Genomic DNA, 14,650 nt, shown 5'->3' on the forward strand with positions numbered 1-14,650 from the left:
TTTCTATCTTCAATGTCACCGATACTTTCCTCCACCTGGTCAGCTCTGTTGCCTAAGCTGGCTATTTCATTCTTCATTTCTTTTATTGAGTTCTTAGTTTCCAGAAATTCTATTTGGTTCTTTTTTAAAATTTCAATCTTTTGGTAAAATGTTCATTTTGTTCTTTGATTATGTTTCTGAGTTCATTAAACTGCCTGTCTGTGTTTTCTTGCATCTCATTGAGTCTTTTCAGAACTGCAATCTTGAATTCTCTGTCATTTAAATCACATATTTCCATGTCTTTAAGTTCATTTTCTGGAGACTTTTCATTTTCTTTCTGAGCTGCCTTATTACCTTGTTTATTCATGGCAATTAATGAATTATTATTTCTTTTCCTAGGCATCTACAGGAGTGGGTTCTGCAACAGGTTGATAGGAAGGGGTCTTTCTTTGGATTTCCAGTAAGTGTTGGGGGAATGTTTTCTTTTCTTTTCTGCCGCAGCCTTTTATTCTCTCTCACACTGTAGTGTTATATTTTCTCTGCACTGTTCCGGCTTCTCAGATATGAGGGGTTCCCTGGAAGGTGGGCTTTTCTGTGAACAGGTCACCTAGGTCTCAGGGCACTGCCACTGTGGGAGGATGTAGAGAGCTTCTGAAATTCCAAAGCTCTTCCTGCACCAGTTTCAGGGCCTGTGTGTTTTAGTGGCTCTGTTTCTCCTGCAGGGATCCTCCCAGATAGGTGGGGGCAGGGGCAAGGTGGGTTGTGAGAGGTGACTTTGAGCAATGGCGGTGACTACCAGTACAGCCAATCCTGCACCCAAGGTTTCCTCCCCTTTGCTAGAACTAGTTGGACCGAGAGTCCAAGAGTCCGTGGCTGCAGGGCCGCAATTCTCAGAACTGCAAATATTCTGTTCTTTTGATGTGACACTGCTGCCATTCCATTTCTAGCACTCGGAAGGTGGGGTGGAGTTGGCTAGGCTCTGTGCCCATGTCTTCTGTCCTCTGCTTGTTAGTGAGGGCTTAAACCACCATCTTCACCCTTCTTCCCTTGGTCTTTGCTCCAAGGTCTTTGCCGTGAGCTTTGGGTTCAGCTGTGTTATGTACTGATCCCTTAGGCGGGACTGTAGGCCATAAGGGGAGCGCTAGAAGTCCTAATTCTTCCCTCTCCCATTCTCCCATGTCCAAGTTTGAGCTTCTTTTTAGGTCATTTTGGCTATTCAGTTTTTATGTTCTGTGAATTGCCTGTTCATATCTTTATCCATTTTTCCATTGCATTGAGGCAAGATAGGTAGCCTAGGAAATTGACAACCCCCTCCAGGGTACAAGTGACTGTACCCAACAGCTGCAGCTGGATTAAAACAAGAGCCAGTTTTATCCAGCAAGGCTAATCCCTATGACCAGGACCTAACCTTTAGCTAATTTTATGAATAATGTCATTATAATGTCATTTGTATTGCGGTTACCACACTTCCATCACACATCTGATGCCATGACAGTTCCTGAGGAACCAAATAAGGAAGAAAACCTGAAAACAGAGGGTCCCACCCAGGGGGAGGAGATGAATGAACCTTGACAATGGGACGTCATCACCATCCTCAGGGATAAAAAAAGCTCCTGATTGTGACTTCTTCTGAAAGTTTGCCTGCACTTTTCTCTTAAGCGTGTACTTTTGTTTTCAATAAACCACTTTCGCTTTCCTGCATCTTTCTAGCTCTTGAATTCTTTCTTGTGCAGAGACAAAAACCGGGTCACAGTTACTTTAGGTTGAATCCTCTCTTGGACATCCCAGTGAGCTTCCCGTGACAGCACTGTGCTTTTTTTCTTATGGATTGGTAGGAGTTTTTTATAAATACAAATCTTTTGCCAATCCTGTGCATTCATTGCAAATATTTTCTCCTAGTCTGTAGCTTGCTTTTTTCCCCTCCTAGTGTGTCTTTGAAAGCACAGGTTTTAAATTGTAATATAGATGACTATCAAACCTTTTCCTTTATAATTCAGGCATTTTGTGACTTGCTGAAGATCTCAGTCCCTACTTCCTAGGTTGCAAATGGATTCTTTTGTATTCTCTACTGAGAGTTTTCCACATTTAGGTCTTTAATCTGCCTGGATTAATTTTTATGTGTGATATGAGATAGTGAGGCAATTTTATCTGTAGTGCATGTGGGTAGACTATTCCAGTATCATTTATTTAATAGTCCATTTTCCTCCCACTATTTTATCATATATCAAATGTGTATTCTGCTGTTCTGTTGCTATTCCTGTCTAGTGCTGAATCGATCGATACCCCATCATCTTCAATGGTGTGGCTTTATATAAAGTCTTGATACCTTTGTCAATGAGTCTCACTACCTTAATCTTTGTCTTCAGAAGTGCCTTGGCTACTCTGGACTGTTCTATTCTGTAAATTTTAGAATTAGCTGATCATGTTCCTCACTGGAAAATCATGTAGAGATTTTGATTGGGATTTCATTTGATTTATAGCTTAATTTTGGAAAGAACTGGCATCTTTAAGGTATTTGCATCTTATCACATCTTTTCTCCGTGTGTTGTTTTATTTCTCCCCAAATCTTCTCTATGTCTGTAGCATTCTGCATTTGCACTATAATGTGTCTAGGTATGGGTTTCTTCATTTTTATCCTGCTTGAGATTTGTTATGTGTTATGGGTTGAATTGTGTTCCCCCAAAAGATATGTTAAAGCCCTAACTCCCAGTATCTTAGAATGTACCCTTATTTGGAAATAGAGTTGTTATATATGTAATTAGTTAAGATGAGGTCATACTAGAGTAGGGTGGGCTCTAACCCAATAAATATGACTCGTGTCCTTATAAGAAAAGGGGAAGAGGGGAAAAGGATGAGGTGAAGACACACAGGGAAGACACCAGGTGATGAGAGAAGCAGAGATTGGAGTAATGTAACTACAACCAAGAAATGCCAAAGATTGCCAGCAATACCAGAAGTTAGGAGAAATATATGGAACAGTTTCTCCCCCAGATCCCTTCAGAAAAAACATGCTCTGCTGACACCTTGATCTCAAACTTCTAATCTCTAGAACTTTGAGAGAATAAATTTCTGTCATTAAAGCCACACGGTTTGTTTTACTTTGTTACAGAAGACCTAAGAATCTAATGCATTGCGTCTCCTGAATATGGGGGTTCATGTATTTCATTAATTTTCAAAATTCTCAGCCTCCATATCTTCAGTATCACTTCTCCCGATTTCTTCACCTCTCTCCTTTTGAAACTTCAATTAGGCGTATGTTAGACCTCGTCTATGCACATGTCACTTAACTTTCATAATTTAAGTTTTTCTCTCTGTGTGCTACATTCTGGGTAACCTCTTCAGATCTATCTTCTAGTTCATTAATTCTCTTTTCAGCTATTTTTGTATTCTATTATGTTTTTTATTACTAGAAGTTCTGTTTTATTATTTTCCAAGTCTTCCAATGTCATTTTGATAGTCTTTTATTTCTTGTTCATGTTTTAAACTCCATATTTTATCAAATATTTTAGAATACTTATGTATTCTTTTTTTTTCTTTTAGCTGAGCCATCCCGCCACCTGTTGGCAGCTCGGCGGCAGCTCAGCTCGGGTCGGGAATTTAACCGGCGACCCTGTTGCTCAGAGCTCGCACTCTTGAGCGAGCTCTTAACCAACTGAACCACTTGGCCGGCCCATTATGTATTCTTGATTTTATAATTCCAATATCTGAAGTCACTGGGGGTTGGGGTCTATTTCTGCCTTTTATCTTAGCATTGAGTCTTAGTCATGCTGGCTAGTTTCTCTATGCCTTGGTGTGGGGGCCAGCTGTCAGGACCTCTTAGGGTCAGGAAATGTTTACAGGCTTTGGAGACCTGCAGCCCTGACTCCCCTAGGCCCAAGTGGGACTGCAAGGAAAACAACTTGTTTATGTAAGTTGCTCTTAGTGCACATGTGTGCTGGCAGCATGACACTATTGTTACTGTGTTACAAAAAACAAAAAAAACAAAATAATCCAGCTCTGCTTAATGGGGTTCTGAGTTCTGCCTTTGCTGCTGCTGCTGTTTAACTGAGTTCTGCTACTGTTCTGCCTCTGCTGAAGAGAAGTGTTGCTGCATTAATGGCAAAGACTCTGAAAGGCTTTTTTTCCGTTTGGGTACCTCACCAACGAAACAGTCCCTGCTTGAAACACTCGGACCCGGCAAGCAGTGACTGGGTTCTTGTCCCTGTGCAAGAAAGAATTCAAGGGCAAGACTGATGCAGGAAAGCACAGGGAATTTATTGGAACGAAAGTACACGCTTGAGAAGATAGTGCTAGTGAACCCAGAGAAGGAGTTGTGCCAAGGAAGTCATGATCAGGGGTTTCTATCCCTCCCAAGGTGGGAATTGGTGAAGCCCCATTGATGTGGTTCACTCATCTCCTCCCCCTGAGTGGGACTCTCCATTTCCTGATTTTTCTTCTTATTTAGTTCCTCCAGAACTGTCATGGCATCAGATGCATGATGGGAGTTGTAGAAACTGCAATGCAAATGACATAACGACTTTAAAATTAACTATAGGTCAGGTTCCAGTCACAGGGATCAGCCTAGCTGGATGAAACTGGTTCTTGTTTTTCTCCAGCTGCAGGTGTCAGCTCCTAGTCACTTGTTAACTTGTTTAACCACTGAAGCACCTCACGGTTGTACCCTGGAGGGGGTGGTCAATTTCCTAGGTTACCTGTGAGTGCCTCAGGGGAATTTCACCCCAAAACTCATCCAGTTGTGGGGATGGGGAGAGGGGTATCTGGCCCCCAGGGGGAACTGGGAGTAGAAGCCGCTTCTCTCCCCAACTCTCCTTTTCTGTGAGTAGGCTTCTCTCAGGACAGCCTGCTTAATGTACTCAGGAAGTGTGACCAGCGGTGGCCCCAGTTCTCGTTGCCCGCACTTACCTCCCCCAACAGACCCTTTGTCTGCTGGATTCCAATTTCAGAAATCCTAGGAAAGCATTCTGATTTGTCAGCTTCCTGTCACCTGCCAGAGGAATGGGCTATTCTGACAGATTCAGCTATTGCGGAGCGCCCAGCCCTGCATCATCACTGTGGCCCCTGGGAAGATGGCCTGGGGAGAGTGAGATGAAGGAAAGGAGAAGAAAGGAGGTTCTGGCCTGGACAATATTTTCCTGACCCCCGATCATGGCAGCTTGTCTTCACTGAGGAATGCATGGGCCTCCTCCTCTCCGGAGTACGTCCCCGCTGTTCACGTGGATCTGGTGAGAGATGCAGGTAGGACAGCAACTCACCTCGGCCGCAGCATTCGCAACTCGCTCTAAACTCTCCCACACGTGGCCTGAGACCTGGCACCGGTCCAGGTCTGAGCAGTCTTTTCACAGAGGACCATGTTGGTACAAGTTAGACAGGGGCAGGTGGTGACAGGATCAAGTTTGGCATTAGTCCGGAGGGATGTATCCCTCACTGGTTAGGGACCCAGAGGGGTGGGGCCCAAGCCCCTATTTCTAGAGGCCACCCTACTCCTGCCACTGCTACTGCCTGGGCCTGTTGTCATTGCCGACCCCGCCATGGGACTGGAACTCTTCTTGGACCTGATTTCCCAGCCATCCCGCGCAGTCTACATCTTCGCCAAGAAGAATGGCATTCCCTTCGAGCTGCGCACCGTGGAGCTGCTCAAAGGTGGGCTTGGCGGGCTCTCCAGGTGTCCACAGGCCCTCGCGCTCACAGGCTCCTTTCCTGGCAACTCCCTGAGCTTCCCCACAATGCCCTGGCCTGCATAGCTCCCGCATGGCCATATCGGCTCCCACTGGAGAATGCCCTCAGCTGTGTGGCCTTGGACAGGTCACAGGCGCCCTCTGAACCTTAGCTTTCCCCTCTTCAAATGAGGATAATGTTACCTTCTACTCTGTGGGGTGGGGAGAAAACTGGATTTTCAGAGTTCCTGCCCTGAAAGCACGTATTTAAATTCATAAAGCCCTAGAGACCCTGGGGAGAGCACCACACTGTTGTGAGACTTAAGGGGTGGGAAGAGCTCAGCCACCCCTCTTTGCCTCCTCTCCCCTTGCCCACCCCAGTGTTGGCTAAATAACTTCTTTTCACTCACCAAAGCTCCTCCACAGGCCTGGGAGGTGGCAAGGCAGGGATGCCAGCCCGTACCCTGTGAGGAGGCCCACACAGGGAGTGCGGAGGACCCAGTACTCCCCCCAGACCCCGCTGTTTCTCAGCCTAGCCTGGCCAAGGGCCTCTGGTTGGGGAAGGAGAGGGAGGGGAGGGCAGGTGTGGGCCTTGCCCTGCAGGCCTTTTCTGACCTCTTTTTCCTCAGGGCAGCACTTGAGCAAGGAGTTCTTCCCGGTTAACAGCCTGCAGAGGGTGCCCACCCTCAAGGACGGTGACTTTGTCTTGAGTGAAAGGTGTTCTCCTTCCCTCCCACCTCTCACAGCCTCAGGCTCCCCCACTGTGGGCCCTCCCAGACCCTCCCGGCACTGAGGGCTAAGGTGAAGGGTGTGGTGAGAGCAGGCAGCCTGAATGACCAGGGTTTGACATAGCACATCTCTGCACCTTTCTTGTCTTCAGCCTCTGCTTCTGGGCCCCAGGGCCTCTCCACCCCCAGACTCAAGGGCACTAGAAGAGAGGACAGGGGATATTTGTCCTCTGTTGGACAGAAAGGAGGCTCAACTGATGTGACCTGCACATCAAACGAGCACTCCTGACTCGTCAGCCAGGTGCCTACCGAGAGGGTACCTGCGAGGATTGGGTGGGAGACTGGAAAAGAGAGAGACTAGAGACGAAAGCTGGGAACAGGAGGTCCACCCGATGCTGATAGCAGAGAGTGGCCCCGTTTATTGTTTACACACAGCTTTTATAGCAGACGTAACTTTCCTTAGGTAGGGGGATTTGGGGAGCTTGAGGGAGTAGCCCCCTCCTCCCAGGGAACACCTCCCCAAGGACTTTCCATAAGGTGTGGGGAAGCAATCTTCCCAGGGTTAAAGCAAAACACAGCAAGCAGAAACTGTTAACAGGATGGCATTCCACTCATTCGCTTTCAAGGCCCGTTGGCTGTTTTCTCCTCAGTGGCCAACCTTCCCCCACTGCTTACCTGGGCCTGAGAGCCTGTCAGCCTGCCAGCTCTCAGGCTTAACCCTTACTGCAAGCCTCTGGCTCCCTACACTCAACAAAAGGAAGCTGAAAGGGCCTCTCCTGATTACTCAGGCTACTCCCCAGAGTCTGCCAGGGCCTGAGGGCACAGTTCATGGTGAGGGCAAGCACCAGGCAGGAAGAGATCAGGAGGTCAGGAGCTACAGGAATGACGGCTGGGGGACCTGTCAGAGGGCACCCACGGCAGATCTGACAACATGCTTCTTCTGCTGGTCCCTGACCCATGCACTTGGACATGCAATGGGCTTGACTGGGCCCCCACTGGGTGCCAGCCCCATGTGGAGTCCGGAAGTCCAGGGAGCCTTTTCTGAGCGGCACAGCCTTGGACAAGTCACCTTACTATTCTGAGCTTTAGGTTCCTCGTGTGCAAAAGGGATGACAATAGTCTGTACCTCATAGGGCAACTGCTGGGGTGTCACAGAGATGAGGTTCTTAAAGTGCAAAGCAGAAGGTCTGGGCAAGAGTCAGTGCCCAAGACAGAGAAGAAAGGAGAGTCAGGAAGGCACAGTCAGGACAAAGAGGGGAGGCAGCGCCCAGGAAGCTGGGCCAGCAAATGCAGAGCCCAGGGCCCCACTGGGGGATGAGAACACTTGCGGATAAAGGCCACGAGCCAGGGTCCTGACAGCCACTGCTCTCGCCCCTGTCCCTAGCGTGGCTATCCTGATTTACCTGAGCTGCAAGTACCAGACGGCGGACCACTGGTACCCATCTGACCTGCAAGCCCGCATGCGCATCCACGAGTACCTGGGCTGGCATGCTGACTGCATCTATGGCACCTTTGGTGTGTCCCTGTGGGCCCAGGTGAGGAGAGCCATCTGGGTTGACTGTGAGGGACGTGGGAGGAGGCAGGGGCCTCAGACTGAGCCTACCCTTTGCCCCTGTCAGGTGCTGGCACCGCTTATTGGGGTTCAGGTGCCCGAGGAGAAGGTGAAGTGCAATAGGACCAATGTAGACAAAGCTCTGCAGTATCTGGAGGACAAGTTCCTGGGGCACAAGGCCTTCCTCACCAGCCAGCAGGTGACGCTGGCTGACCTCATGGCACTGGAGGAGCTGATGCAGGTGAGGGCTTGGCCAGTGCAGCAGCATTTGTGGGTAACATCCCTCCTACTGCCACCTCCATTAGACAGACAGAAACACTGAGGCCTAGAGAAAGCTAGGAGTTTGCCCAGTATCACAGAGCTTGTTTCTGGCTGACCTGGTGCTGAAACCCTGACCTGTTTGCCTCCTGGGTGGGGGTTCATCCTGGTGCTCCTGGGTCCTGAGGCTGGCCACAGAGCCCTGGGCCTCACATAGAGGTTGGGGAAAGGACCAGACACTTGCTCCTGACATTGGGACTTCTGTATCCTCACAACTTTCCCATCCTTGTCCCTGCAGTTGGTGGCTGTTGGCTATCACTTGTTTGAGGAACGGCCGCGACTGGCCGCATGGCGTGAGCGAGTGGAGGCTTTCCTGGGCATTGATCTGTGCCAGGAGGCGCACGGACCCATCTTGAACGTCGTGGAACAAGCGGCCAACAAAACACTCCCGGGAGCCTTCCCCAGAAATCCATCTGATTATGCTGAATCGTCTTTTCAGGATCCCCTGAGAGGTCTGGGATGAGGCCCGTGAGGATCAGAAGATGAGCAATAAAGATTCCTAGTGTTTCTTACTTGTCCCTTTTCATTTGTTCCCATTGGTCTCAGTCTCTGACTCCAGGAGGAGCTCTGCACAGGTCGGACGCCCAGTGTCCTAGGCAGTGCTTCTCCTCAGGTGCAACAGAGATGATCAATAGAAGACTAAAACCCATCATGTATAATGAGCTCCTAAAATTAAATAACACGAATAAAAACAAATCAACTATAAATCAGCAAATGTCATTGATCTTTTGAATATAATAAAGATTCTGAACAGCTTGATAAGGAACCAAGAATTACTGGTTTTATTACATTGTTGTATTATAGTAAGGAGTAAAATATGTCCCAGTAACCGTCATCATAGTTAATCAAAGTAACCTGTGCTGCCAGGTTCTATAATATCAGTGTCTTGGCCTGTTCTCCCAGCGCCTCAGGAATATCACAACCATTATCATTTTATTTCACCAGCAGGTGATAGAATTTTGTTTCACAGTTACCTTTCAAACCACAAAGACACTGTGGTCTGCCTATGAAAATATTAAGACAGGTACCTATTAAATTGGTTCTGAGCACCAATTCCAGTGTGTGTGTGTGTGTGTGTGTGTGTGTGTGTGTGAAAGGGGGGTAGGTTTCCCACACAACACAAAACAATTGCACCCTGCTGGTGTTTGGGAATCAACTCAATTCTGACACTATCTACTCAGAGATCAGCATCACATCCACAGTTTTAGGGTTCCATCCTACAAGACTGTCCCTCTCATTCAGACTCCAGTTGCAAGCCCAGGCTTTCACTTTTACCTCTGACTGACTGGCTATAAATTGGAGGTTCCCACAGCCCCCTCCTTGGGTTTGATTAATTTACTGGGGCAGCTCACAGAACTCAGAGAAGCATTTTACTCCATAGATTTTTGTGCCATTGGAATTAACCTCTGGTCGTTTGCAGAGGTGAAGGAATTCACAGCCTCAAAAAGTTAAAGTTTATTCAAAAAGAAAGTTGCCTGGACAGAAGTTGCCAGGGCAGACAACTGCACTTAACATCAGGTTAGCGTTTGCTCATATAGGAAAGGGTAGGTAAATTTCCTTACAGCAGATGTTGTGAAGTATAGACTGAGGTCATTTGATTGTCATAGGTTGGTTATATCACTAGTTTCTTTCTGCACATGCTCTTACCCAGAATGCATACAGAAAAACCCTTAGGGGTTGGCTGGGAGCAAGCCTTAATGTTCATTTTACTTTAATTGTATTATAATGAGGCTGGAGTTCAAGAATCAGACAGGTTTAACAGTTAGTGCAGGTGTGCAGAACCAGTTAATACCAGTTGGTCTTGTCTCCTCTTTGTAGGAGTGTTTGGACATCTTTGATTTATTTCTTGGGATGAGCCTGGGCTGTTCCTGGGGAGGGAATGCAGGCCTGGACAGTTCCCCTCCAGGCTCACTTTTATTAGCCCTTTCTTGCCTCATCATAGATCACCAGTTTATTGTAAAGGCTATACCTCAGGAACAGCCAGATGGAAGAGGTGCACAGGGCAAGGTATGTGGGAAGTAGGTGCAGAGGTATGATGCCCTCTCTAGTCAAGCCACCCCCTCCAAATGCCCACGTGTTCAACAACCCAGAAGCTCTCTGAACCTGTCCTTTTGGATTTTATGGAGTCTTCATTGCATAGGCATGATTGAGTAAATCAGTGGCCATTGGTGACTGATTCAACCTCCAGCCTTTCTCCCATTCCATGGAGGTTGGGGTGGGGCTGATACTTCCAACCCTCTAATCACTTGGTTGGCTCCAGTGATTGGCAAGCAGTTCCAGCAGTAGGTGCTTTCTAAAAGTCACTTCATTAACGTAACAGAAGACACCCTTCTCCTTCTCCTCACTTGGGAAATGACAAGGGTTTTTGGAGCTGTGAGCCAGGAACTGTGGTAGAAGACCAACTATACGTGAGAAGTAAATTTTGATCATCTGAATGACCAAATATACAGAGGTTGCCAAAAAAAATGTATACCCACTTTAAGAAAAGAAAAAACTGTATTAAAATTGTAGTACAGTGAATGCTGCTAGCACTCATTTGATTAACGCCATCTTTTGAGCAAGCGTCATACTACACATTGCTACCTTAATTCAATTTAATGTCAAGAAGTAATACTACATAGATAACACCTCTTAAAATATGTACATACATAGATAACACCTCTTAAAATATGTACATTTTTTGGCACCCCCGGTTATTTCTTATACATCACAATATCACACCTATACTTTCTAGAAAATGATTATATAAACCCTCTTGAAGAAAAATGAACCCCATTCTATGGTTTCAGGGATGTTGCTTGGAAAACACTCACATTTGACCTGATGCCTAAAACATCCCCTCCCATCATTGCATCGTTTGGTTCAAAGTGTAGATAATTGTCATCAGTATGTGTTGCTGCATTCTTGCATATTTGGTGATACACATGCAGACTGGTTTATCACTTAACGTTCCATTGGTTTGTCAGCCTTTTCTGCAGGTTGAGCAAGCTGGGTATGCCTTTCTCTGTGGTGTTTCTTCAAGAGCTTCCAGGAATGGAGACTCAGCATCATCATTCATGAAAAACTCCAAGTCTTTACCAACAAGTCCAATGAAAAATTCCATGTGCTTAGGCTCTGTTCTGCAGGAGGTATCTCTTGTAAGGCATGCACACCGTGCTTAACCAATTCATTCAAAACGTACTCCGTAAACTCAGACATCCTGTCTTTCCCAAAGTACAAGCTGACTGAGAACCGGTTCCAATGGACATAGCGCTGAAGTCAAAATAGTAAGCAGATGCACAACTTTGGAAAATGTGAGGGTCCATTTCACTGGGAAAGCAATAAGCAGTCTGACACCCTGTGGCCTCCAACTACATGGTCGCATTGGTGTCTGTGTCCTCTGTCTAATAAGAGCTATAAGATGAGACACAGGGAGAGGTCTGTCAAGTACAAATCTGAAATCCAGACAAACACTCCAGATGCATAAAATCACACAGCAGTCTAGCATCAGCATAAGTCCCACAACTGAGATCTCAATATGGTTGTCCACATAGAGTTCTTTTCTACTGGGCTCTTTTCAATGTAACCAACACATCATGGGGTTTTGATTTCAGACCACCTGTGGCTGAACCTTGTTTGACAGCTTCTACTACGTATTCAGTTTGATGAATCCTGCCCTGAGGGTTCCACCCAGTGATGTCATTGTCATACTGGCCTCTCATCGGGTTCCCAGGCCTGGCTGTGACCTCCTGTGAAGCTGTGTACATCACACCACCATTCCGATTATCTTGTGAAATCTGGTATCTTTTGAAAGATTTGAAAATGTATTTGAATTGAAAAACATCAGTGTAATATTGATCTGCCAAGATGTTGACATGATCCGGGGGGTGGGGGCGGAAGGGGGTAATGCTGGTGTCAATGAGACACTAGTTTTGGGGAAGCATTTGGATATGAGGCCATTCATTAGAAAACATTGTGTTTTGAAGAGTGGGGGCAGCTGTCATGTGGACAAAAAAGGGGCCACATACTAAACCTGACAAGCTCAGGGGACTGCATGGCAGGCCTTACAAACTCAGAGACTGAAAGTACCATATAGGATGAGCTGAACATAAAGATTCCTAACTAAAAGCGGGTCATGGCGGACAGCCATATCCTCGGACTGCAGCTTCCTTGACAAAGGTCAATCTTTACCTAAAGTGAGCCTATCTGTTTATCTTTTTGCATCCATGATAACATAACTTTGAAATGTCATAAAACTTTTCCAGACCCCTCAGGGCACACCCACTGCACTAGAGCAGGAGACCACAGAACCCCTCGTTGTTATCTTGATCCCCAAATACCATCTCTGTGCTGTAAATGTTAATCATTAACTATCGTGTATCCACCAACGTGAAAGGAGTATGGGTCTCTCGGTTTTACTTTGTATCCATCCCAGAGATTTTCCCGCTTTGCTTACTCCCACCCACTTAATCTATCACCAATAGATTTCATGTAACCCTCCTCACATCTCCTTCTTTGATTCCAATGTATGAAATAAGCTGTAAATCTACTTTTCTCGGGAGCGTTTTGTCAATTCATTGAGCTTTTGCTTCCTGGCAGTTGTCGTCAGTTTGGGTCAAATAAGCTCATAAAAATTCTCTACAGGTTTGGATGTTTCTTATGTTGACAGTCATATAGCATGCTTCTGATGGGCCAGGTCCTACTCTAAGCACTTTGTGGGTATGAGCACATCGTGTCCCCTGAGGGCCTGGCACAGAGAGCATGGCCATCCTTTATTACCGTGCACAGCAGCCACAGCACCCACAGAGCATGATGTGGTCACTTAGTTCCTGCTACTGGATCAGCAATCAGTGACTATTACTGTGAGTGCCCCGGTGAGTCACTGCTGAGTGCAGCTAAGGGACACCCCTCCATTGGAATTGCTGAGTAAGGACATCACATACCCTTTTTGATAGATATTGCTGTCTGTGGAGGTTGAACTCATCGAGAACTTGTATTAGTGAGCTTGTGGTGCCATCGCAAAATACCACAGACCTGGGGGCTTACACAACAGAAATGTATGTTCTCACAGTTCTGGAACCTGGAAGTTCATGAACAACGTGTCATCGGGGTTGGTTTCCCTAAGGCCTCTCTCCTCGGCTTGCAGATGGCTGCATTCTCACTGAGTTCTCACTTGGTGTTTCCTCTGTGTGTGGGACCCTCTGGTGTCTCTCTGTGTCCTAATCTCTTCTTATAGGGACACCAGTCCGATTTGATTAGGGTCCACACTAATGGGCCCATTTTAACTTAAACACCTCTTTAATCCATGTTCAAATCAATCACATCCTGAGGTTCTGGTGTTTAGGGCTTCAACACATGAATTTGGGGAAGGGATGTACTTCAGCCGATATCGGAGCCAGCCGATATCTCGAACAGTCCTGAGGGGGGGCGTTAGGATTAAGAAAAGAGACAGAGGAGAGAGAGAGTTACCGGGAGGACTCCAGTAAATACTGAAGCGCCGAGTTTATTTTCCAACATCCTTATATATATCCAGGGTACATGCAAAACAGAAGGGATAAACATGCATTACCTCCTTCAAAAGTAGATTATTAACTACCTACTAAATACTTTAAAGGTCAGGGAGACCTTAGGGGGTAAGCCTCCCAGAACACTTCCTTCCATTGACCCAAATAGCTACAAATCTTCTGTGTCTCTTTAAGAACTGGCAGTACTCGCCTGGTATCTCAGTGTTAAGTAAACATCCTACAGGTGCAAAAAGGAGCAAAACAAGATGCAAAACAATGCATCACTAAAGCCAGCCTGCACGGCTCCTAACATCTCCCCCTTTTTTATTTATTACAACTCACCTCTACCCAAGGTGAGAACAAGTGACTGTGCCTGTCTTAGGCGTCCTTTCTAGGTTCCATTCTTACCCGTCATGGGCAGCTGGTCCTCTGGTGACCAGGGCCTGTCTTAGGTTGGATGGGCTATAGAGCAGATCTTACCCGTTGTTCTCGCTAAGTTTGTGGGGAATGGAGCAAATAAACAAGCGGCTAGTCGTAAGGCATCGCCCCAAGCTTAATCTATGGATATCGGCTTGAATTTCCAACATCCTATTGATGAAACACCTAATGAGGACAGGGAGTAGGCACAGAACTAAACAGACACAGAGGCCCAATGCAAGAACCGCCAAAACAGAATGGGTAATATTTGGCACAAAGGGTAAAGATTTTCTCATCATTTCAACAAACTTAGAGGCACCTTGAGCTGCATTGAACTGTGGAGGTAGGATCCTATAATAGCTATTAAAGCAGTAATTTCTAGAATGAGTTCTGTAACTACATGTTTAGATCTGACTAAAGAATTAGTAACTGTCTAAAGAACTTGCAATTCTGGGTCTTTATAACAAAGAGAGTCTAGCTTAACCGGTATGAGCAACTAGGGGTGTTATTGTACAATAA

The 14,650-nt window shown here is 46.4% G+C and overlaps 1 protein-coding gene, 1 long non-coding RNA gene and 1 pseudogene across 2 annotated transcripts; 1 reads left to right on the forward strand and 2 right to left on the reverse strand.

Annotated features, from left to right (window-relative positions):
* Positions 1-4,183: 4,183 nt before the first annotated feature.
* On the reverse strand, positions 4,184-6,254 carry LOC109394865 (uncharacterized). The gene is made up of 3 exons (XR_002126536.1): positions 6,044-6,254; positions 4,882-5,198; positions 4,184-4,472 (listed from the first exon to the last, which is right to left on the reverse strand). It is a non-coding gene; the product is annotated as an uncharacterized LOC109394865 (long non-coding RNA).
* LOC109394864 (glutathione S-transferase theta-2B-like) lies at positions 5,229-8,995 on the forward strand. Its single transcript, XM_019665390.1, is given in 6 exon segments — positions 5,229-5,619; positions 6,263-6,350; positions 7,746-7,896; positions 7,981-8,154; positions 8,470-8,622; positions 8,624-8,995. Coding segments are annotated over 6 exon segments (735 nt in total). The 5' UTR covers positions 5,229-5,507; the 3' UTR covers positions 8,681-8,995.
* A 1,946-nt stretch (positions 8,996-10,941) lies between these two features.
* LOC109394878 (proteasome subunit alpha type-1 pseudogene) lies at positions 10,942-12,272 on the reverse strand (annotated as a pseudogene).
* Positions 12,273-14,650: the final 2,378 nt, after the last annotated feature.

The sequence above is a fragment of the Hipposideros armiger genome, unplaced genomic scaffold (genome assembly GCF_001890085.2).
Source record: "Hipposideros armiger isolate ML-2016 unplaced genomic scaffold, ASM189008v1 scaffold_443, whole genome shotgun sequence".
Taxonomy (NCBI): Eukaryota; Metazoa; Chordata; class Mammalia; order Chiroptera; family Hipposideridae; genus Hipposideros; species Hipposideros armiger.